At 39.8% G+C, this 23,470-nt stretch overlaps 2 protein-coding genes across 6 annotated transcripts; both read left to right on the top strand.

Moving 5' to 3' along the window:
- The first annotated feature begins 4,598 nt into the window (after positions 1-4,598).
- Positions 4,599-23,302, top strand: LOC115434124 (zinc finger protein 75A-like). Of its 5 annotated transcripts, none has more exons than XR_003937476.1 (3): positions 4,599-4,893; positions 6,178-7,036; positions 18,770-18,856. XR_003937476.1 is itself a non-coding variant. In XM_030155827.1 (3 exons), the coding sequence occupies exons 1-3, from the start codon at positions 18,023-18,025 to the stop codon at positions 22,726-22,728; spliced, it is 1,002 nt and encodes a 333-aa protein (XP_030011687.1). In that variant the 5' UTR covers positions 17,855-18,022; the 3' UTR covers positions 22,729-23,302. The 5 variants fall into 5 exon arrangements, 3 of the variants coding, with proteins under 3 accessions (XP_030011687.1, XP_030011688.1, XP_030011686.1); XR_003937477.1 differs by lacking the exon at positions 18,770-18,856 and adding an exon at positions 8,048-8,424; XM_030155827.1 differs by lacking the exons at positions 4,599-4,893; positions 6,178-7,036 and adding exons at positions 17,855-18,224; positions 22,078-23,302 and having other exon boundaries at positions 18,770-18,918.
- LOC115434127 (zinc finger protein 664-like) lies at positions 11,868-17,261 on the top strand. The gene is made up of 2 exons (XM_030155832.1): positions 11,868-12,319; positions 15,815-17,261. Exons 1-2 carry the CDS (start codon positions 12,118-12,120, stop codon positions 16,609-16,611), a joined length of 999 nt encoding a protein of 332 aa, XP_030011692.1. The 5' UTR covers positions 11,868-12,117; the 3' UTR covers positions 16,612-17,261.
- Positions 23,303-23,470: the final 168 nt, after the last annotated feature.

Here is a 23,470-nt window from a genome sequence, read left to right on the forward strand (position 1 = left end):
CCCTGGTATATGACAGTAAAGGAAGCTGCAATACAACATTTGAGATGTCTGGATAGGACTTAACCCATAAAGACCCATACATTCACTGGTGACCAAAAGCATCTACTGCTCTAAACTGTTTAATACCTGTTGATCCACTAATCCTATGTAAATAATGGTGTAAAATGCAGTTTGTCATCTTTTCATGGTCATCAGATATGACCCATTTGGACATTCAGAGGCTCCGTAGTTACCGTGGAAACACCAGTAAACCAGTCAAATCCATGGAGTTGGATCAATGACAGTGGATGGATGCACTTGGTTTATGTTCAGTTAATGATGTATTTTACTGAAAAAGTCCCTTTTTCTTCAGTTTTCTCTGTCTGATGTAATATCCCTCAACTTTAATGTGCACTTCAATGAACATGTACATGATCAGTAAATCAAATTTAGGAAAACATATGATTTTCACTGAAAAATATGCAAAATACAGAGGATGATGTTATAATAAATGGTGATAAATCACTTTAGAAAGGTTAAATATAAAGAAACATTCATTTGGGAACTACCACAAAAGTAACACTGGGTCTTTATGGGTTAATACCATCAGTAGCTACAAGGAAAAGATGGGTAATTTGGACAGGGTCAGCGAATTCAACCAGTTGCTTGCACCATACCCTGTCAGTCTCCTTCCCCTTCAGCAGCAGCTCCATCCTCACACAGCTGTTCCTCCATCTCCTCCACAGGCTCTCCAATAATCAGACACACTACCCTGACTGTCTATCAGCAGGCATGAGGATGGAACCAGAGAAACTGTGTTCTGGGAAACCAGCTGGCCCAGATGGTGTGGATTCAAAGCTGCTTAAAGATTGTGCTGGTCTGCTGAGGAGGCAGCATACAACAAAAGAACCAAGACGGATGGACAAACTGGTAAAGAAAGCAGGTTCAGTGTTTTCAGAGAGGCTGGACTTACTGGAGAGTGTTGGAGAGACACACACTGAATAAGGTGGAGGACAGAGAGGACATTCCAGATCATCCTCATCACCCCATTCTGACCAATCAGAGAAACAGCTGCAGTGGACATCTCACCTCATTAAGATGCAGGTCTGAAAGCTACAGAAGATCCTTCATCCTCTCTGCCATCATACAATACCTTAGACTGATGATTGATGAAGATTGCTTAATTTTGTTTTTATCTGGTTTTCTTCATTTTCTTGTACCGATGGATACATGAATTTCCCCTTAAAGATAAAAAAAAAGCTGATCTCTGTCTGTATCTGTAAAAGGATCTGGATCTGCATGATTCTCTAGCTGTATGAGGCCTTTTATTTCTATTTGGATGATGGACTGTAAACAACAGCTTTGTCTTTCTTATTATTCTTTTTTCTTTTTTTGAGAGTGAAATTCTTAGACATTCTTTTTTGCCCACAGTACATTCTAACAGAGTTTTGATCATGCATTTTTCATGGGGTTAAAAAATGTAAGAATGAAATCTGTGGAAATGACAGCTCTTTAAGCACAATAGTGTTTAACATACAAAAAACCTGTCTGATTATAAACACAGTGATCTGAAAGGGATAGAGTATTGAAATATTGTAGATTAAATTCACCAAACCATGTTAGATACATGCTGTCTCAGCACCACAAGGAGGTCAGATGCTGTTGCTGTGTAAGCATTTTGCAGTTTACAATGCAAGGAAAGTATGGTCCCTTTGTCCTTTACACACCAAGGCTGTTTCTGAAGTGCTGCTTTCTTCACTGCAACATGTTTACTTTAAGATGGAAAGAAGCACAAACCTGGAAGAAACTCACAGTTAAAGGAGCAATGAGTCCAGATGTGAGGGACAGCATATCTACTAAAGAAAAATACATACATGAGCTGCTCTTATTACTCAGTGCCTTTTACCTGTGAGAGACAAATTTGAGTAGTGCATTATCTACCTTGTATTCAGACGCCTAATACATTGTTGCCTATAAAGTTGGAATAATTTATTTTTCAGACACATTCCTGTTTTTATTCCTATTTATACACATTAACAAGTGTCGCCCAGCACGACAAACCCCGCCCCTCGCACGTATTGTAGCTTATTTTGGCATCAATCCAGCTGATGTCATCATGCCTATGCGTGTGGTGATGTCAGCATATCATTTGCCTCCATGTACAGTACAGGCCAAAAGTTTGGACACACCTTGTCATTCTTCGCATTTTCTTTATTTTCATGACTATTTTCATTGTAGAGCCTCACTGAAGGCATCAAAACTATGAATGAACACATGTGGAATTATGTACTTACCAAAAAAGTGTGAAATAACTGACAACATCTCTTATATTCTAGTTTCTTCAAAGTAGCCACCCTTAGCTCTGATGACTGCCTTGCACACTCTTGGCATTCTCTTGATGAGCTTCCAGAGGTAGTCACCTGAAATGGTTTCCACTTCACAGGTGTGCCTCATCAGGGTTACTTCGTGGAATTTCTTGCCTTATTGATGGGGTTGGGACCATCAGTTGTGTTGTGCAGAAGTCAGGTTGATGCACAGCTGACAGCCCTACTGGACAACTGTTAGAATACATATTATGGCGAGAACCAATCAGCTAAGTAAAGACAAACGAGTGGCCATCATTACTTTAAGAAATGAAGGTCAGTCAGTCCGGAAAATTGCAAAAACTTTGAATGTGTCCCCAAGTGCAGTCGCAAAAACCATCAAGCGCTCCAACGAAACTGGCTCACATGAGGACCGCCCCAGGAAAGGACGACCAAGAGTCACCTCTGATGCTGAAGATAAGTTCATCTGAGTCACCAGCCTCAGAAATCGCAAATTAACAGCAGCTCAGATTAGAGACCAGATGAATACCACACAGAGCTCAAGAGGAGACTGCGCCAATCAGGTCTTCATGGTCAAACAGCTGCTAGGAAACCACTGCTAAGGAGAGGCAACAAACACAAGAGATTTATTTGGGCCAAGAAACACAAGGAATGGACATTAGACCAGTGGAAATCTGTGCTTTGGTCTGATGAGTCCAAATTTCAGATCTTTGGATCCAACCGCCATGTCTTTGTGCGACGCAGAAAAGGTGAACGGATGGATGCTACATGCCTGGTTCCCACCGTGAAGCATGGAGGAGGAGGTGTGATGGTGTGGGGGTGCTTTGCTGGTGACACTGTTGGGGATTTATTCAAGATTAAAGGCAACCTGAAGCAGCATGGCTACCACAGCATCCTGCAGCGACATGCCATTCCATCCGGTCTGCGTTTAGTTGGACCATCATTTATTTTTCAACAGGACAATGACCCCAAACACACCTCCAGGCTGTGTGAGGGATATCTGACTAAGAAGGAGAGTGATGGAGTGCTGCGCCAGATGACCTGGCCTCCACAGTCACCGGACTTGAACCCAACCGAGATGGTTTGGTTGAGCTGGACCACAGAGTGAAGGCAAAAGGACCAACAAGTGCTAAGCATCTCTGGGAACTTCTTCAAGACTGTTGGGAAACCATTTCAGGTGACTACCTCTGGAAGCTCATCAAGAGAATGCCAAGAGTGTGCAAAGCAGTCATCAGAGCTAAGGGTGGCTACTTTGAAGAGACTAGAATATAAGAGATGTTTTCAGTTATTTCACACTTTTTTGTTAAGTACATAATTCCACATGTGTTCATTCATAGTTTTGATGCCTTCAGTGAGGATCTACAATGAAAATAGTCATGAAAATAAAGAAAATGCAAAGAATGAGAAGGTGTGTCCAAACTTTTGGCCTGTACTGTATGTGCCAATTAAGTTTGAAGTAAACTGAAATAAAACTGATATTTTTACAGACATTTGAAATTTCGCCCATTATAAGTAAATGGGAGAAGAAAAACGATTTTAAAAATTCATAAAAAATTTTAACTTTGACCTACCTTTCCCAAAATGTAACCAGATCTATTGTGGGTCACTGGCAGTCTATAAACCCAATTTGGTATGAATTCAACCAATATTTTGCTGCTACACACATTTGAAATTCTGCCCATTATATGTATATTGGGAAAAAAAAAGAGATTTTAAAAATTTCATAAAAAATTGACACTTCAACCTACTTTTCCCAAAATGTAACCACATTTATTCTGGGTCACTGGCAATCTATAAACCTAGTATGGCATGAATTCAACCAATAGTTTTTCTGCTACAGACATTTGAAATTTCACCCATTATAAGTAAATGGGGGGAAAAAAAGAAATTTAAAGTTCACAAAAAATTTTGAACTTTGACCTACTGTTCCCAAAATGTAATCAGATCTATTCTGGGTCACTGGCAATCTATAAACCCAATTTGGTATGAATTCAACGAATAGTTTTGCTGCTACAGTGTTAACAAACAAACCAAACCAAAAACAATACCCCTTGCTTCCCCTTCGGGGGGCGGGGTAATAATCACCATTGATCTACTGCTATTATTACATTCTGAGTTCCAGTTACTATTCATCAATCAAGACTAAATCACAGTGTTAGAATCATTTCATGAGAAGAGGAAAAATTATTTTGTTTCAGCTTTAGGGGCAACATGACCCATAGCTATAACCCTCCACGCCAGCAGGAGGCGCTGTTGTTTTTAATTGCTGTGTTTTCTACAGACCGGAAACATTAACTCAGGCTGTGCATCTTATTTACAGCTTCTACTTCTGTGTTTATCGCATTTATTTAGGGTTCTTTGCGCCACCTTTCACCTTCAACCCACAGCGGGAGGTTGAAGAGGATGTCGGACACGCCAGTGCTCAGACAGATGGTGAATGAACGACTGGCAGCAGCTGCAGAGGAAATATTTGGACTGATTGAAAGAACTGTAAGAGAGTATCAGGATGAGATTTACCGCTCTAGAGTTGAAATAATCGCCCTGAAAAGGCAGATCGAACAAAAATCTGAAGAAAATGTGTTGAGAACAGGTGTGTGTTGCCCTGATTTTCACTATTTCTATGTACTGTGGAGTGTTGAAGTTCAACTTTCTATAATAGAACTCAACAGAAGTGTTATGTAGAGGGAACACAAGATGTACTTAAATTTACATTCTATATAAAATATATACACGGATGAGGGAGTCAGCTGTCATTAGGGATTCTCAGGGATTACTGTTAATGTTATCAATATTGATTAATGATATGATAGGAAGCAGCTGAAAATAATTATACTATGAATGCTATAACTATGGAATGGGGGTGGGTTTACATAGTTTGTACTTATTCCCACTGCTTTTTGTGTTAATTATACAGTTGTGGAAAAATGTATTAGACCACCCTTGTTTTCTTCAATTTCTTGTTCATTTTAATGCCTGGTACAACTAAAGGTACAGTTGTTTTGACAAATATAATGATAACAACAAAAATAGCTCATAAGAGTTTAATTTCAGAGCTGATATCTATCCATTTTCCATGTTTTCTTGATAATAACCAAAATCACTTCAGTTCTTACATCAATAGCTATGGCATTGTACTGCCAAAAACAGTGCTTTTAGGCATTCCATGTTTTCTTTTCTGTCTGTTTAAGTCACACAATACACACAGGAGTTAGTACTTGATTGCATAGCCATTGTTTTTGATGACTTTGGATGGTCTAATAATTTTTTCTGCGACTGTATATAGCATATATGTTTATATACAGTAGTGGAAAAAGGACACCCCATGCATTTGTAATATATTGCATTAAAATCCCTCTTAAGTCATTGAACTGTGCCAAGAATTGTGCCATTTTCCAAACCCACATGCTCCCTTTGGCACACATTCAGGTTATTGCATCTTCTTGTTGTCAATAAACAAAAACAATCTTTAGCTTTTGTTTGTGTCTGTCTGATGCAGTCAGACCGTTTGAAACAGAAGAAAGATTTTTCACGCAAATATTTTATTTCATGATAATAGAAAGAAAATATCATACATTCGTTATGTTATTTTGTGTTTTTATCTACAAATGCTCCAAATACATGATCAGCTGAATCAAATGGGTTTTATGCACAGCCCCACTACTTCCTGAACTTCCGGTGGGTCCTTTATTTCCTGTCTTTCATTACTGGACACACTGAGTAATCCAGGTGTGTCTGCTGCTTCTTGTTGGGACTACTGTGGTCAGACACACCTGGATTAATCAGTGTGTCCAATAATGACAAACAGGAAATAAAGGAGCTGCCTTAAGTTCAGGAAGTAGTGGGGCTGCTGACAGACTGTGTCTTCTGTTCTTAGACGTCCAGGGGAGAAATGACACCCATAACCATGAGCAGGTTAAAGAGGAGCAAGAGGTGCTTTGCATCAGTCGAGATGTGGAGGCAGGTACCTTTGAGGATTACCAGATCCCACTCACTGAATCAGACCTCACCAGTCAGACCTTCAATGCCATTACCGTCACGCATAAAGATCATGATAACAAGAGTGACAGCGGCCACTCAGGTTCATCCTTCTCTGGTCCCAGTTACAGCATATTTCCTTCAAGAAAGAAGAGAAAAGCTCAGAAGGACCAAAACAAAATCTGCCAGATCTGCTTCAGACGTTGTTGGTCAAATGCTGGACTGCAGAGGCACATGGAAGTTCATATGAAAGAGAAGATCTTCAAATGCACTGAATGTGACAAGGTGTTTGAGGATAGACACCAGCTGCTTCTGCATGTAGGTGTCCACAAAGGTGAAAAGCCGTTCAGCTGTGATGTCTGTGGCCAAAAATTCAGCAAAAACTCTATGCGTATTGACCACATGAAAGAGCATAAAAGACAGAAGACGCATTTTTGTAAAAAGTGTGGCAAAAGTTTCTTCACAAGTCATCACCTTAGGTCATGCAAAGGGCAGAAGGAAGCAGAAGCACAACAGAAGTCATTTTGTTGCATGACTTGTGGCAGAAAGTTTTACACAGATTCAGATTTGAAGTTGCACATGGAGATACACGAGTCGTGGAAACGGCATCTCAGTGAAAAACAACAGGAAAACCAAGCTCAAGGATTGTGAGACTGTGAAGAAACCCATGTGACATCAGCATGTTACTGTTGAAGTTAATTTGATTATTAAAAAGAGGGATTTATACTTTTGTAGTGTCCTGTTCAACACCGAATCAGGTAAAAAGTTGTATGTGAATGTTTTTATATCTCTCTCTATTGCCATGGTAGGTGAAATGACCACAGTTTTTTTTCTCTATTTTTTTCTTGTTCTTATCATATGACTGAACTCTGAGGTTGTTGTTTATTCTACAGTTAGGTGGACATAGAATATAATATATAATATATGTAAATGACATGTCCAGAATGTACCCCGCCTTCGCCCATGAGTAGCCGGGATAGGCTCCAGTGATCCCCGTGACACTATTGAGTATAAAGCAGGTTCAGATAATGAATGAATTATATATAAACATTTTAGTTCATCAAATACAATGAAATGTTTGATTAATATTGGGATGGTGCTTTAAATTGGAGTAGATCTTAATCTGGAATAGTTAATGATGGCTGAAAAACCGTTTTCTTAAACACAGATTAAATGCAGAATACTTAACACCATCCTGTCTACTCAGTTCTGAAGTTCTGGGTCCTCAGGTTCTCGCCTTGACTCTTCATCCAACAAGAAATATGAATGGAGGAGTCAAGGTGAAGACCTATGGAGGACAGGCATTTTAAAAATGAGTCATCCTCACCCCAAGCCATCATTTATATAGACAAATACATTTTTAATTATAATATTAAATATATAAATGAATATATAATATTAAATATTTGTTAAATGTGAAACATGGATCATCTGTTATTTTGCTCCAATGTGCTGCTGTGATTTATGATCTCTGACAGGTAAATGTTCATGTGAACCTATGATTAACTATAATGCAATTCACAGACTGGCAGAATGTGTAAGCAGAAGATATAGAGAATCATTTTTCACAACCGCTTAATCCTTGGGAGGATCGTAGAGATGCTGGAGTTTATCCCAGCTAAGAACGGGCAAACAGGAATGTCATGCTTTTTTATTTAACACACATACGTTTGATCATTTTAAATCACTAATAGAACTTCAGATTGAGAAAAACTTTCATTTTTAAAGTCCTGTATCTCCAGTGTTTCGTGATATGCCTCTTTTTACAGCTCACAGGTCCAGTCACTAAAAGCACCTCTGCAAAGCCTGTATATCCTCGGTCATGGCTCCTCTGACCTGCCTCCTCAGTCTTCGATCTGCATTGTAGGGAATGATATTGATTCCCTGGTCCAGGAGTGAATAATGTGAAAAAGAAGAAACAGAGAAGAGCCTTTAGGATCCTCATTAAAAATAGCCAGAATTAGCTGGACTGAAGTTTATTATGGAAGAAGAATAGAGCCACTGTGAAAAACTTGACTGAACATGAGAGGCAAATAGAGGCACCCCATCACTGAAGATATACAGCTCACATCAGCCATGGAATCAAAAGGACATCCACATATCTGTTTATAATTAATTCAATGCAAATAAGCACAAAAACTCCACAGTTTGTTGACTTTACTGTTTTGTGATATCACAAAAGCAAATATTCTTTTACATATACAGTAACTATGACCTTTTTCCCTTATTACATGTACTAGTGGTATTGTACCTGTGGTGCCATTGTATGATAGTGCCCTCCCATGGTGCAACAGCAGCATTGCACCCATATGCCCTCCCATGCTGCAACATCGGGACATGCGTTGGAAAAACACGTGCTGGACACAGAACGTCCATTATAGTAGGATTTAGGCTGTAATCAGCATCCCTCACTGTTATTCTTGACTAAAACAAAGCAGATCACCTGCTTTCAGTGCCTTGCTAGAATTATGACTCCAAAGTCTTTAATTTCATCAGTTTACAATGTTACAAGCTAAAACACAGAGAATGTTCCTTAATACAACTACTACTGTTCCACTTACAGTTAAGATCACATATAAGGGAAAATATTTAAACTATCTGTAGTTTTCTCAGTTTTGTTTCATACTCAGTTGGGCTGGCTCAAACAGAGCAATAAAAAGTAAACCGCAAATAGTTGTACATGATGCTAACACAGTGGGTAAAGGGAAATTGACAGTATATTCACATATAAACAGCACAAATGATTTTACAGAAATAACACCAAATGTACAATCTATCTTCATTAGTTGTGTGTTCCCTTAATACTTTATACTGTATAAATACATCAAAATACAAAAAAGCGTGATAAAATACAAACAGAGCCACCCATGCCACTAGGGGGCAGTGTTTGAAAAAAGAGGAAAATTAAAAACACAAACAGTTTACATTTTGCATTATTCGTGTGGGTTTGTCTGTCTTAATTTAGTTAATTTCTAATTAAATTATTTGTGACTCCACTCACCTTTGCTGGCCTTGAGGGTGAATATGTCGGACACGCAGCTGCTCAGACAGATGGTGAATGAACGACTGGCTGCGAAGGAAATATTTGGACTGATTGAAAAAACTGTAACAGACTATCAGGAGAAGGTTTTTTGCTCCAGAAGTGAAACTATCAGGCTAAAAAAGGAGACTGAACAACTGAGCGTCTTGAAACCCGCATCTAGTTTGATTCTTACAGAAGGGCATTGTATTGTTGACAGGAACAGGGGCTGACCGACTTTTCTACCTCAGATTGCTGAAATGTTCTTCTGTTTATCAGTCCTTCCAGGATTTCACAGGATTTTTTTTTTTTTTTTTTTTTTATTATTGCGGCCTAAAATGCCTGATTTTGCGGCACCTTTTCCAAAAAATTGTGGTGAAAGTTGCAATGATTTGAGGCTTCTTTTATTAAAGTCACAGGAACATGGGCATTTCCAAATTACCTAGAACAGTCTTTTTTGAGTTTTTGGCCTTAAAAAGCACCAGGAAGCCATGATTTTAAACAAAACAGGCTTATTTCATTCATTCATTTATCTGTTTTGAGCAGCCAATAAGAGCGCAGCATCGCAGAACATCAGCCAATGAGAGCACAGCATCACAGAACGCCAGCCAATGAGAGCGCAGAGTCACAGAGCATCAACCAATCAGAGCGCAGCATCACAGAACGTCAGCCAATTAGAGCGGAGCGTCACAGAACATCAGCCAATGAGAACGCAGCGTCACAGAACGTCAGCCAATGAGAGCGGAGTGTAACAGAACGTCAGCCAATGAGAACACAGCATCACGGAATGCCAGCCAATGAGAGCACAGCATCAAAGAACATCAGCCAATGAGAATGCAGCATCACAGAACGTCAGCCAATGAGAGCGCACAGTGACGGAATGCCAGCCAATGAGAACGCAGCGTCACAGAATGCCAGCCAATAAGAGCGTGGCATCACAGAACGTCAGCCAATGAGAGCACATCATCACAGAATGTCAGCCAATGAGAGAGCAGCGTCACAGAACACCAGCCAATGAGAGCGCAGCTTCACAGAACACCAGCCAATCAGAGTGGAGCATCACAGAACGCCAGCCAATCAGAGCGGAGCATCACAGAACGTCAGCCAATGAAAACACAGCGTCACAGAACATCAGCCAATGATAGCACAGTGTCGCGGAACGCCAGCCAATGAGAGCGGACAGTCATGGAACGCCAGCCAATGAGAGTGCAGCGTCACAGAACGCCAGCCAATAAGAGTGTAGCGTCACAGAACGTCAGCCAGTGAGAGTGCAGCTTCACAGAACATCAGCCAATGAGAGCATAGCGTCACAGAACGCCAGCCAGTAAGAGCAGCGCGTCACAGGACACCAGCCAATGACAGCGTAGCGTCATAGAATGTCAGCCAATGAGAGCGCAGCATCACAGAACACCAGCCAATGAGAGCGTAGTGTCACGGAATGTCAGCCAATGAGAGTGCAACATCACAGAACGCAATCCAATGAGAGTGCAGCGTCACAGAACATCAACCAATCAGAGCGTACCGTCACAGAACGTCAGCCAATGAGAGCACAGTGTCACAGAATGTCAGCCAATGAGAACGTAGCATCACAGAACGCCAGCCAATGAGAGCGCAGCATCACAGAACGTCAGCCAATGAGAGCATAGCATCACAGAACGCCAGCCAATGACAGCGCAGCGTCACAGAACGCCAGCCAATGAGAGCGCAGCGTCACAGGACATCAACCACTCAGTGTGCATCGTCACAGGACGCCAGCCAATGAGAGTGGAGCGTCACAGAACATCAACCAATCAGAGCGTAGCATCACAGAACGTCAGCCAATGAGAGCGCAGCATCACAGAACATCAGCTAATGAGAGCATAGGGTGACGCAACCTGAGGGCCTGATCCTTAGTTTTTCTCTTTCCTGTTGTGCTGTTACACAGTTATAGCAAACATTTTTTGTAATAAATAACTTATATATACAAATGCAATGCAGAACAACATCACTTTCATCCAAATACATGCAGTACGTTATTCATGTTCTGCCAATAAAGAGCAGTTTTCTATCTTTATTATCTGCATTATTCACAAATGATAACAAAGCAACCATGGAACTTCAAAGAAATAATGGTTTGACATTTTCTTAATTGTATTAAGTGATACAGTTTTTGTGAAAGCATTCTTTTGGCCACTTCTCCCAGTATGGAGTAAAACACAATAAGTCCTTCTTTGAAGAAGAATAAAGATCATGAGAGCTTGAGTGGACAAAGGAGGAGTGAAGCAACTTTAAGGTTATTCCACTCAACATGTCTGAGGGTATGTATCTGTAGACATTGTTATTAATGTTTGGCATTAACATGTGTCCAGTGGCTGTAAATTCACTGGTTATATTTGACATATGAGTATAACAGTTTCTGAAGAACTCCAGTGCCTTTATTCCCACATTAAGGCTGCAGTTGTCATGTTTCACTTTTATTTGCTGTTGTATATTTGGCACAAAAAGCACCGTGCAAGTATGATGCTAAATATTAGCATGATGTTTATTTTTATGTAATTTGACTGGTAGTAAAGTAGACTTTACAAGCTATTTATGGAAATATTAGTCAAACCTTTTCAACATCAATACTTCAATAGTTTTCTTATAAAATACAGGAGGCGTCCCTCCACACCAGCAGGGGGCAGTGTGGTGTTTTTAATATTAGCCTGTTAGCTTCAAACGGCATTATTCGTCTAGACATACTTGGTAGCATTGCATTTGTCTGGGTTTTGCGTTTTTATTTGCCTTTCCTTTCACCACCGTTCACCTTTGTTGGCCTTAAACCACAACTGGAGCTTAAAGATGATGTCGGACACGCAGCTACTGAGACAGATGGTGAATGAGCGACTGGCGGCGGCTGCAGAGGAAATATTTGGACTGGTTGAAAAAACTATAGCAGAGTATCAGGACGAAGTTTTTCGCTGTAGAAGTGAAGTCGTTACACTGAAAAGGCAGATGGAGCAACTGAGCGTCTTGAAGCCCGAAGTCCAACTGTTGAAAACAGGTGCGTGAGAGGATCATTGATTTTCACTGTCGTTTTGTGTTTATTTGACTGAACACGTGTTGTGCTGAATTCTACTCCCTGCAGAAAACTGCCCCCCCCCCTTTTCCTAAGTCAGCCATGAAGAGGACAGTATTGAACAAAATAACAGGGTTGAGCAAACTGTGATGTTTTATTATATGTCTGCAAGGACATCTAAAAATATAGAAAATGTAACAGGGTCTGTGGGGAAAAAATATATATAATTTAAATTAAATAGACAATACCCCGACAAGAGCCTGTTGCCATGTAATGTGAGTAAAGGGCTCCCATGTTTCCAATTTGCCATTCCTGAACTTGTTAAATGAATGATCGTCTTTAAAAACAATTTGCAACAGAAATTTTTAAAAATGCTGTTGCTCTCCTCTAAATGTATCAGTCAACTTCTAACTATATTTTCACCACTAACTAATGTCTTCTTAAAATCTTGGTGGTGGCAACGTCTCCCATCACTCTCAATCCTACAGGAAATAAAGTCAGGTGGTACCTTACTTGGTCCTCTGCGAAGGGCCAATGAGGGCCAATTGGCAGGGTCAGTTGACAGAGGCTCATGCTCAGCAGTGGGACTCAGTGGGGGTTCAGCTGCAGGTATTTCTATTGGACAGCACATTACTCAAAGAACATAACAGCTGAACATAACACATAAGCCTACTCAGACATTATCAGAAATATTAAAATCACATAAAACAACTATTGTCCGGTCAAAATGTTTGCAGAAAAGCAATCACAGACATACACACACATTTATAAAAAGCCACCTGAAGGATCCTCCTGCTGGGGAGTAGTAGAAGCAAACCAGTCTTCATCCTCAGTATCAGACATTAGTGGAGACACTGTCACTGAAGACATAAATGGTGGCTGTTCCTCAAGTGTCCAGATCATTCCAGAGGCCTGTGTATCTGAGGAGGTAGATGGCAGCTCCTCATCCTGAGGCACTGAGAACATTCCAGAAGCTGAGGGGGTAGATGGCAGCTCATCCTGACCAGTGGCATGGGATGAACGATCCAAAATATCTTAGAAGTGCCCCTGAAATTGCATCAAAATGCAGTAAATATAATTCTGAATCTGATATAAAATATCCATGAATTGTACATTTAAATAAAAACACCATTGCATACTATTAATGTCTGTCCTTAAACACTATTAATCTAACTTTCAGGGAGGAACAGGGCACACTTTCAGTGATGACTAGTTAAGATATAGACTACCTTTATCACAAAATAGAGCTTGAGCAATTAACAAATGTTCATGTTTGAAACTACTTTACAGCATTGTAAATTCCATTAGCTAATTACAGGACAGGACCCGATGACGTTAACCCAAATTATCAATAGAAATAATAATTGAACTTGTAGCTTTTAGAACTTTTATTTGCCGACTTTTCCTCAGCTTTTAACAAAATGTAGCCCCACATTTTAATGGAGAGATTGGCATCTTACTTTTGTCTTCCAGACCAGCTGCTCATGTTACTGTTGAATTTTCTAACAGAGAGGATCCAGCAGGTTTTTGTTAGTGGTCAAATGTCCAGGAGGACACTATCAAACACTGGTTCACCTCAAGGTTGCGTATTGTCTCCACTTCTGTTTATCATGTACACTGACAGCTGTAGAACTTTTTTAGAGGACAGGTTTATTGTGAAGTTTTCTGATGACATCGTCCTTTTATCCCTCCTTCAGGGGTCAGAGTCCAATCACGGTTCCTCCTTATCAGAATTTGTCAGCTGGTGTGATGAAAATCATCTGGACTTGAATGTCTCAAAAAACTAAAGACACGATCATCGATTTTAGACACAATAACAATGACCACAAAGTGAGTGTGATCCATGGTGAAGATGTTCAGATTGTGGATTCATACAAATATCTTGGCACTATTTTTGACTGTAAGCTCCGGTTTGATGCCCAACACTGAATCTGTGATGAAGAGGGGCCAACAGAGAATCTGTCTCATGAGGAGACTGAACTCTTTTGATGTCAGTGAGAAGATTTTAAGAAACTTTTATTGTTCATTTATTGAAAGCCTTTTAACTTTTTCTTTTATCTGTTGGTTCAATGTTTTAACTATGAAAGACAAGAACAGTCCACATGCTATTGTAAAAAATATGCTCCAAGATCATTGGAGTCAAACTTAGAGACTTGTCTTCCCTCTGGGAGCTTCAGGTGGTGAGAAAAGCACAGTCCATCATCAGGGACCCTCACCATGTGTTGCGTCAGAAGTTTGCCTTGATGCCTTCTGGCTGGCGTTACCACGCTCCTCAGAGGAGAACCAAAAGATATTCAAAATCTTTTATTCCTTCAGTTATCACACTTTTAAACTCTGACAGAAGCCATTTTAGTCATTTTATATGATTTTTTTCCTTCTTTTTTTAAATATTAGCGGAACCAATAGGGTCTTTTAATCTGAACTGGTATTTATTGATTATTTATTGTTGATTATTTAAATGCATTTATTCATAGTTGCTTGCAATAATCCTGTATTTGTGCACTGATTTATTTATGTTTGTCACATTGCACTTTGGATGTGGGCTGATGTCTGTGGCAAGCTGCAAATGAATTGCCTGTATGGGATAAATAAACTTTTCTGAATCTGACAGTCTAGTTGCACCACACATTATGGTGAAATCATATATCATGTTTGTTCAATTTCAACTGAAATATTGTTGTAGTACAGCAGAGCAAGCATCATAGCTAAAGCTAACAAATGTAAGAGTTACAACCTGCCTAATTAACCTTAGCCCTGTTTCCATGACATGCACAGTTATATGGACAGAACATCTGCATACCTTTATCTTTTCTTGTCCTCTTGTTTTTTTTTAAATTCTACACCTGAGAGACCCGCAAGTGAACTACCCCCCCCCCCCCCCCCCCCCTGCTGCTTCTGTGCAGCACAGCACCATCACAGCAAGCAGGTGTGCATGCACAACAGGGGGGCATTATTGTGCCAATTCCCTGGCACACCATGGTAGATGGACTCAATGTGTTTTTAAGAGCTTGTGGCATGGTGCCCCTAAAGAAATGCTGCCCTGGGCAATTGCCCACTTTGCCCATATGAGACACTGCCCATGTTTAATATTCAAGAATGTGCGAACTGTAAGGTATATAAAACTTTGAAAAGTCAAATCTTAGATATACAACACATAAATTATATAACAATAAAAACAGATGCTGCCGAAAACTACAACACCTGCAGCTGGGGATGCAGTTTTTGATGGGAAGCAGAATTCTGCACCAGGTACTGCCGAAAACTGCATCCCCCATCAGAATGAGCTTGCAAAGCGAAAGGAGTGAAATGACTTCAGCAGCTCACTTTTGAGGATATTCTGGTGTGGCAGGGTGAATCTGGTGCACATTGTCCTCTTCATGGCTGACTTAGGAATGGGGAGCTCTTTTCGGCAGCTGTTGCGCAATGCAGTTATCGGCACAACAACCAGCAGCTCATAGTATGTGTCCTCTTTCTCCTTAGATGTTCAGGAGTGTGCTTTGGATCTGCCTGATCAGAATCCTACTTTGGAGAGCAGTGACACACCTGACCATGAGCAGGTCGAAGAGGAGCAGTCGGACCTCTGCTCGAGCTCAGATCCAGAGGAGCCTGATGGTTATGAGGATTATCAGGTCCCATTAAGTGACTCAGAGCTAACCTGTCCAACCATGTCATTTAAAGATGAAGAGAAGTGGAATGAGATCGACAACTCAGTTTCCCCCTCCTGTGATCCCATCTACAGTGATATTCCCTTCACTGCCAAGAAGCCAGTTCAGACAGACCAAATGAAAATGAGTCCAATGCAGAAAAACCAAAACAAGGCATGCCGCTTATGCCATTCTTGTTTTCAATCAAATGCTGAACTGAAGAGGCACATGAATAGAAGTCATATGGGAGAGAAGGCGTATAAATGCACTTATTGTGACAGAGGGTTTGATCACGAGTACCAGCTGGCTGTTCATGTGAGAATTCACACAGGTGAAAAGCCATATAGTTGTGATTTCTGTGGTAAAACATTTGCTCAGAATTCAAACCGTATTGTGCACCTGAGACAGCACACTGGAGAGAGACCTTACTTTTGTATTAAATGTAACAAAAGTTTTTCTAGCAGTAATCATCTGAGATGGTGCGGAGTGAGACGAAAGAAAGAGGGAAAGAAAGCTTTTCGCTGTAGGACTTGTGGCAGAACCTTTACCACAGATTTAGACCTGAAGGTGCACAAGGAGGTACACAAGTCATGGAAACGGCATCTCGAAGAAAACCAACATAAAGCTGTCTGAAACAATGTGAGAACCCTATGTGATACCAAAAGTTTGCTGTACGGAGTTAATTTAGTTTTAATAAAGGAGAGATTTATCTTATTTGTGGTTTTTAATCATTATATAAAACCAAGGAAGGCAACAAAGGTAAAGAATTACACTAGATAGATAGATAGATAGATAGATAGATAGATAGATAGATAGATAGATAGATAGATAGATAGATAGATAGATAGATAGATAGATAGATAGATAGATAGATAGAGTGTGGCCGTTAGTGTCTTCTGCATTTTTACAATGTCAGGTTCGTTGAATATATGGCCCAATAAGTCTGGGGTCACTGTCAAAATTGATTGTAAATGAATCTTCAAACTAGGGCTGATAATAGAATGACAATGATAGTCATTGTGAAATAATGATCTTTAATATCTATAAAACAAATGTTTTATTTTTCTGTGATAACATTTTACCCAGAAGGCTAATCTTTAACATGCACGTTTCAGACCAGTAGACAGTGGCAACATGTTATTGTGTCGTCTAGTTTGATTCTTACAGAAGTGCATTGTATTGTTTACAGGAACAGGGGCTGACTGGCTTTTTCTACCTCAGATTACAGAAATGTTCTTCTGTTTGTCATGTTCTGCCAATAAAGAGCAGTTTTGTATCTTTAATATCTGCATTATTCACAAATGATAAGAAAGTCACCATTGAACTTCAAAGAAATAATGGTCTGACGTTATCTTAATTCTATTAACTGATACATTTTTGTGAAAGCATTCTTTTGGCCACTTCTCCCAGTATGGAATCAAACACAATAAGTCCTTTGAAGAAGAATAAAGATCATGAGAGTGTGAGTGGACAAAGGAGGAGTGAAGCAACTTTAAGGATATTCCACTCAACATGTCTGAGGGTATGTATCTGTAGACTTTGTTATTAATTTTAGCATTAACATGTTTCCAGTGGCTGTAAATTCACTGGTTATATTTGACATATGAGTATAACAGTTTCTGAAGAACTCCAGTGCCTTTATTCCCACATTAAGGCTGCAGCTGTCATGTTTCACTTTTATTTGCTGTTGTATATTTGGCACAAAAAGCACCGTGCAAGTGTGATGCTAAATATTGGCATGATGTTTATTTTTATGTAATTTGACTGGTGGTAAAGTAGACTTTACAAGCTATTTATAGAAATATTAGTCAAACCTTTTCAACATCAATACTTCAATAGTTTTCTTATAAACTACAGGAGGCGTCCCTCCACACCAGCAGGGGGCAGTGTGGTGTTTTTAATATTAGCCTGTTAGCTTCAAACGGCATTATTCGTCTAGACATACTTGGTAGCATTGCATTTGTCTGGGTTTTGCGTTTTTATTTGCCTTTCCTTTCACCACCGTTCACCTTTGTTGGCCTTAAACCACAACTGGAGCTTAAAGATGATGTCGGACACGCAGCTACTGAGACAGATGGTGAATGAGCGACTGGCGGCGGCTGCAGAGGAAATATTTGGACTGGTTGAAAAAACTATAGCAGAGTATCAGGACGAAGTTTTTCGCTGTAGAAGTGAAGTCATTGCACTGAAAAGGCAGATGGAGCAACTGAGCGTCTTGAAGCCTGAAGTCCAACTGTTGAAAACAGGTGCGTGAGAGGATCATTGATTTTCACTGTCGTTTTGTGTTTATTTGACTGAACACGTGTTGTGCTGAATTCTGCTCCCTGCAGAAAACCGTTTCCCTTCCTAAGTCAGCCATGAAGAGGACAATATTACAGTTATGTTTTTCATCTGTTTAATATTAAAGAATGTGCAAACTGTAAGGTATGTAAAACTTTCAAAAGTTAAATCTTAGATACACAACACACAATTTATATAACAATAAAAACAGATGCTGCCGAAAACTACAACACTTGCGGCTGGGGATACAGTTTTCGACAGGAAGCAGAATTCTGCACCAGGTACTGCCGAAAACTGCATCACCCATCAGAATGAGCTTGCAAAGCGAAAGGAGTGAAATGACTTCAGCAGCTCACTTTTGAGGATATTCTGGTGTGGCAGGGTGAATCTGGTGCACATTGTCCTCTTCATGGCTGACTTAGGAATGGGGAGCTGTTTTGGCAGCTGCTGAACGATGCAGTTATCGGCACAACAACCAGCAGCTCATAGTATGTGTCCTCTTTCTCCTTAGATGTCCAGGAGTGTGCTTTGGATCTGCCTGATCAGAATCCTACTTTGGAGAGCAGTGACACACCTGACCATGAGCAGGTCGAAGAGGAGCAGTCGGACCTCTGCTCGAGCTCAGATCCAGAGGAGCCTGATGGTTATGAGGATTATCAGGTCCCATTAAGTGACTCAGAGCTAACCTGTCCAACCATGTCATTTAAAGATGAAGAGAAGTGGAATGAGATCGACAACTCAGTTTCCCCCTCCTGTGATCCCATCTACAGTGATATTCCCTTCACTGCCAAGACGCCAGTTCAGACAGACCAAATGAAAAAGAGTCCAATTGAGAAAAACCAAAACAAGCCATGCCGCTTATGCCATCTTTGTTGTCAATCACATGGTGAACTGAAGAAGCACATGAGAAAAAATCATAAGGGAGAGAAGGCATATAAATGCACTTATTGTGGCAAAGTGTTTGATCAAGAGTGCCACCTGGCTGTTCATGTGAGAATTCACACAGGTGAAAAGCCATATAGTTGTGATTTCTGTGGCAAAACATTTGCTCAGAATTCAAACCGTATTGTCCACCTGAGACAGCACACTGGAGAGAGACCTTACTTTTGTATTAAATGTGACAAAAGTGTTTCTAGCCGTAATCATCTTAGATGGTGCGGAGGGAAACGAAAGAAAGCTTTTCGCTGTATGACTTGTGGCAAAACTTTTAGCACAGATTTAGACCTGAGGGTGCACAAGGAGGTACACAAGTCATGGAAACGGCATCTCGAAGAAAACCAACATAAAGCTGTCTGAAACAATGTGAGAACCCTATGTGATACCAAAAGTTTGCTGTATGGAGTTAATTTAGTTTTAATAAAGGAGAGATTTATCTTATTTGTGGTTTTTAATTATTGTATAAAACCAAGGAAGGCAACAAAGTTAAAGAATTACACATATATATACACACATATACATATATATGTGTGTGTGTATACATACACACACACACACACACACACACACACACACACATTAGTATTAGTGTGGCCGTTAGTGTCTTCCACATTTTTACAATGTCAGGTTCGTTGAATATATGGCCCAATAAGTCTGGGGTCACTGTCAAAATTGATTGTAAAAGAATCTTCAAACTAGGGCTGATAATAGAATGACAGTGATAGTCATTGTGATACTGTGATATTATGATCTTAAATATATATAAAACAAATGTTTTATTTTTCTGTGATTACATTTTACCCAGAAGGCTAATCTTTAACATGCACGTTTCAGACCAGTAGACAGTGGCAACATGTTATTGTGTCATCTAGTTTGATTCTTACAGAAGTGCATTGTATTGTTTACAGGAACAGGGGCTGACTGGCTTTTTCTACCTCAGATTACAGAAATGTTCTTCTGTTTGTCATGTTCTGCCAATAAAGAGCAGTTTTGTATCTTTAATATCTGCATTATTCACAAATGATAAGAAAGTAACCATTGAACTTCAAAGAAATAATGGTCTGACGTTATTATCTTAATTCTATTAACTGATACATTTTTGTGAAAGCATTCTTTTGGCCACTTCTCCCAGTATGGAATCAAACACAATAAGTCCTTCTTTGAAGAAGAATAAAGATCATGAGAGTGTGAGTGGACAAAGGAGGAGTGAAGCAACTTTAAGGATATTCCACTCAACATGTCTAAGGGTATGTATCTGTAGACTTTGTTATTAATGTCTGGCATTAACATGTGTCCAGTGGCTGTAAATTCACTGGTTATATTTGACATATGAGTACAATAGTTTCTGAAGAACTCCAGTGCCTTTATTCCCACATTAAGGCTGCAGTTGTCATGTTTCACTTTTATTTGCTGTTGTATATTTGGCACAAAAAGCACCGTGCAAGTATGATGCTAAATATTGGCATGATGTTTATTTTTATGTAATTCGACTGGTAGTAAAGTAGACTTTACAAGCTATTTATGGAAATATTAGTCAAACCTTTTCAATATCAATATTTCAATGGTTTTCTTATAAACTACAGGAGGCGTCCCTCCACACCAGCAGGGGGCTGTGTGGTGTTTTTAATATTAGCCTGTTAGCTTCAAACGGCATTATTCGTCTAGACATACTTGGTAGCATTGCATTTGTCTGGGTTTTGCGTTTTTATTTGCCTTTCCTTTCACCACCGTTCACCTTTGTTGGCCTTAAACCACAACTGGAGCTTAAAGATGATGTCGGACACGCAGCTACTGAGACAGATGGTGAATGAGCGACTGGCGGCGGCTGCAGAGGAAATATTTGGACTGGTTGAAAAAACTATAGCAGAGTATCAGGACGAAGTTTTTCGCTGTAGAAGTGAAGTCGTTACACTGAAAAGGCAGATGGAGCAACTGAGCGTCTTGAAGCCCGAAGTCCAACTGTTGAAAACAGGTGCGTGAGAGGATCATTGATTTTCACTGTCGTTTTGTGTTTATTTGACTGAACACGTGTTGTGCTGAATTCTGCTCCCTGCAGAAAACCGTTTCCCTTCCTAAGTCAGCCATGAAGAGGACAATATTGCAGTTATGTTTTTCATCTGTTCAATATTAAAGAATGTGCAAACTGTAAAGTATATAAAACTTTCAAAAGTTAAATCTTAGATACACAACACACAATTTATATAACAATAAAAATAGATACTGCCGAAAACTACAACACCTGCGGCTGGGGATACAGTTTTCGACAGGAAGCAGAATTCTGCACCAGGTACTGCCTAAAACTGCATCACCCATTAGAATGAGCTTGGAAAGCGAAAGGAGTGAAATGACTTCAGCAGCTCACTTTTGAGGATATTCTGGTGTGGCAGGGTGAATCTGGTGCACATTGTCCTCTTCATGGCTGACTTAGGAATGGGAAGCTGTTTTCGGCAGCTGTTGCGCAATGCAGTTATTGGCACAACAACCAGCAGCTCACACGAGGGCTGTTCAATAAGTTCATGGCCTCACCCAGAAATACTGGTTGTTATAATACAGGATGTTACATTCTTTCGTGATGGGATAGTGATGCTTGAACATCGATGGACCAAGTGCATTGCTGTAAATGGAGATTATGTTGAAAAATAAAATATAAATTATCAGTCCGTGTTGTTCTGTTCTGGGTGAGGCCATGAACTTATTGAACGGCCCTCATAGTATGTGTCCTCTTTCTCCTTAGATGTCCAGGAGTGTGCTTTGGATCTGCCTGATCAGAATCCTACTTTGGAGAGCAGTGACACACCCGACCATGAGCAGGTCAAAGAGGAGCAGTCGGACCTCTGCTCGAAGTCAGATCCAGAGGAGCCTGATGGTTATGAGGATTATCAGGTCCCATTAAGTGACTCAGAGCTAACCTGTCCAACCATCACTGTCTCAACTATGTCATTTAAAGATGAAGAGAAGTGGAATGAGATCGACAACTCAGTTTCCCCCTCCTGTGATCCCATCTACAGTGATATTCCCATCACTGCCAACAAAACAGTTCAGACAGACCAAATGAAAAAGAGTCCAATTGAGAAGAAACCAAACAAGGCATGCTACTTATGCCATCTTCGTTTTCTATCACATGGTGAACTGAAGAAGCACATGAGAACAAATCATAAGGGAGAGAAGCCATATAAATGCACTTATTGTGGCAAAGGGTTTAAACAAGAGCACCATGTGGGTGTTCATGTGAGAATTCACACAGGTGAAAAGCCATTTACTTGTGATTTCTGTGGTAAAACATTTGCTCAGAATTCAAACCGTATTAGACACATGACACAGCACACTGACGACAGAGCTTACTTTTGTACTAAATGTAACAAAAGTGTTTCTAGCCGTAATCATTATACATGGTGCGGACGGAGAGCAAAGAAAGCTTTTCGCTGTAGGACTTGTGGCACAACCTTTACCACAGATTTAGACCTGAGGATGCACAAGGAGGTACACAAGTCATGGAAACGGCATCTTGAAGAAAACCAACATAAAGCTGTCTGAAACAATGTGAGAACCCTATGTGATACCAAAAGTTTGCTGTATGGAGTTAATTTAGTTTTAATAAAGGAGAGATTTATCTTATTTGTGGTTTTTAATTATTATATGAAACTAAGGAAGGCAACAAAGTTAAAGAATTATATAGACACACACACAAACACACACATATTAGTGTGGCCGTTAGTGTCTTCCACATTTTTACAATGTCAGGTTCGTTGAATATATGGCCCAATAAGTCTGGGGTCACTGTCAAAATTGATTGTAAAAGAATCTTCAAACTAGGGCTGATAATAGAATGACAATGATAGTCATTGTGAAATAATGATCTTTAATATCTATATAACTAATGTTTTATTTTTCTGTGATTACATTTTACCCAGAAGGCTAATCTTTAACATGCACGTTTCAGACCAGTAGACAGTGGCAACATGTTATTGTGTCGTCTAGTTTGATTCTTACAGAAGTGCATTGTATTGTTTACAGGAACAGGGGCTGACTGGCTTTTTCTACCTCAGATTACAGAAATGTTCTTCTGTTTGTCATGTTCTGCCAATAAAGAGCAGTTTTGTATCTTTAATATCTGCATTATTCACAAATGATAAGAAAGTAACCATTGAACTTCAAAGAAATAATGGTCTGACGTTATTATCTTAATTCTATTAACTGATACATTTTTGTGAAAGCATTCTTTTGGCCACTTCTCCCAGTATGGAATCAAACACAATAAGTCCTTCTTTGAAGAAGA

This window comes from Sphaeramia orbicularis, chromosome 15 (genome assembly GCF_902148855.1).
Source record: "Sphaeramia orbicularis chromosome 15, fSphaOr1.1, whole genome shotgun sequence".
In the NCBI taxonomy this organism is placed as follows: domain Eukaryota; kingdom Metazoa; phylum Chordata; class Actinopteri; order Kurtiformes; family Apogonidae; genus Sphaeramia; species Sphaeramia orbicularis.

What these genes read in the sequence shown, in the direction of transcription:
- LOC115434127 (XM_030155832.1), top strand. Translation starts at nt 12,118, where the DNA reads ATGATGTCGGACACGCAGCTACTGAGACAGATGGTGAATGAGCGACTG. An exon ending in AGTCCAACTGTTGAAAACAG is followed by an intron (nt 12,320 to 15,814) that starts GTGCGTGAGAGG and finishes CTTTCTCCTTAG; the next exon opens with ATGTTCAGGAGTGTGCTTTG.
- LOC115434124 (XM_030155827.1), top strand. Translation starts at nt 18,023, where the DNA reads ATGATGTCGGACACGCAGCTACTGAGACAGATGGTGAATGAGCGACTG. An exon ending in AGTCCAACTGTTGAAAACAG is followed by an intron (nt 18,225 to 18,769) that starts GTGCGTGAGAGG and finishes CTTTCTCCTTAG; the next exon opens with ATGTCCAGGAGTGTGCTTTG. An exon ending in ATGGTTATGAGGATTATCAG is followed by an intron (nt 18,919 to 22,077) that starts GTCCCATTAAGT and finishes GAGGATTATCAG; the next exon opens with GTCCCATTAAGTGACTCAGA.